This window comes from Myotis davidii, unplaced genomic scaffold (genome assembly GCF_000327345.1).
Source record: "Myotis davidii unplaced genomic scaffold, ASM32734v1 scaffold242, whole genome shotgun sequence".
In the NCBI taxonomy this organism is placed as follows: domain Eukaryota; kingdom Metazoa; phylum Chordata; class Mammalia; order Chiroptera; family Vespertilionidae; genus Myotis; species Myotis davidii.
The window spans coordinates 3,094,258-3,095,149 of record NW_006295821.1 but is presented as its reverse complement, the minus strand read 5'-3'; the positions used below and the strand labels follow the sequence as shown (position 1 = coordinate 3,095,149).

The 892-nt window shown below is 29.1% G+C and overlaps 1 protein-coding gene across 1 annotated transcript in view; it reads left to right on the top strand.

Moving 5' to 3' along the window:
- Positions 1–892, top strand: part of MYO16 (myosin XVI) — a 439,204-nt gene that overhangs the window by 270,378 nt on the left and 167,934 nt on the right. The window contains exon 24 of the mRNA XM_006770695.2: positions 85–160. Within this exon, the coding sequence (XP_006770758.1) occupies positions 85–160 (76 nt within the window). The remainder of the gene's footprint in view (positions 1–84; positions 161–892) is intronic.

Below are 892 nucleotides of genomic sequence, written 5' to 3'. Positions count from 1 at the left end.
TCTGAATCATGTTTGTCTTTAAAGGGAATTATTCTTGTGGTCATGTTTCATCATTAATAATTATGCCATTTTCTTTTATCCTAGGTAATGTATGAAATTGTTGGAGCAATTGAAAAAAATAAAGACTCCCTTTCACGGAATCTTTCATTTGTAATGAAAAGTAAGTTTCTCCTTCCTATGGTTAAAATACCCCACATTTCTTAGTTCTCTGAACATTATCCTATAAAATATGCCACCAGCTAAAGGATAATTTAAATTCTGTTACATTCTAATGCCCAGAATCATAAAGAATGGATCTTTCCACACTATACATTGGTTACAATTTAATTTGGAGCCTAGTAAAAACCATAATTTAACTAAGCTTTTAGCAGATAGAAATATAAAACACCTTTAACACTCTAGTGTTATGAATATAAAAAAGCTCTTCTGTGAAGACTAATGAAGATGAATATGGCTTCCAAAGTTATTTAGGCCACAGCAGGGTGAATTCCATTACTTAAGACGATTCTGAAACACACATAAGGGGTAGTTTATTCTTATGTAATTTATATAAAGAACTAATGCTCACAAAGTAGAATAAGCATACAAATTGATATGTACTCATGCACATACATATATACATATATCAATATACATTTATAGGTTCCATCTACCTCCTGAATCTTAGTACTTTGTATATGTATATCTGTAATTCTATACTATACTAAAGCTATATGCTACATGTATATATAGTGTAATTATATATGTCAATATATATTTCTATCTCCTCTAGTAATTATTTTCTTAATAGTAGTTCTGCAGTGATTCACATTTTCCTAATAACCTTTTCAATGAATTAAAGCATATCATTTTTTGTGCTTTATGTTGCTCTGAATGAGATAGTCTCTTATCT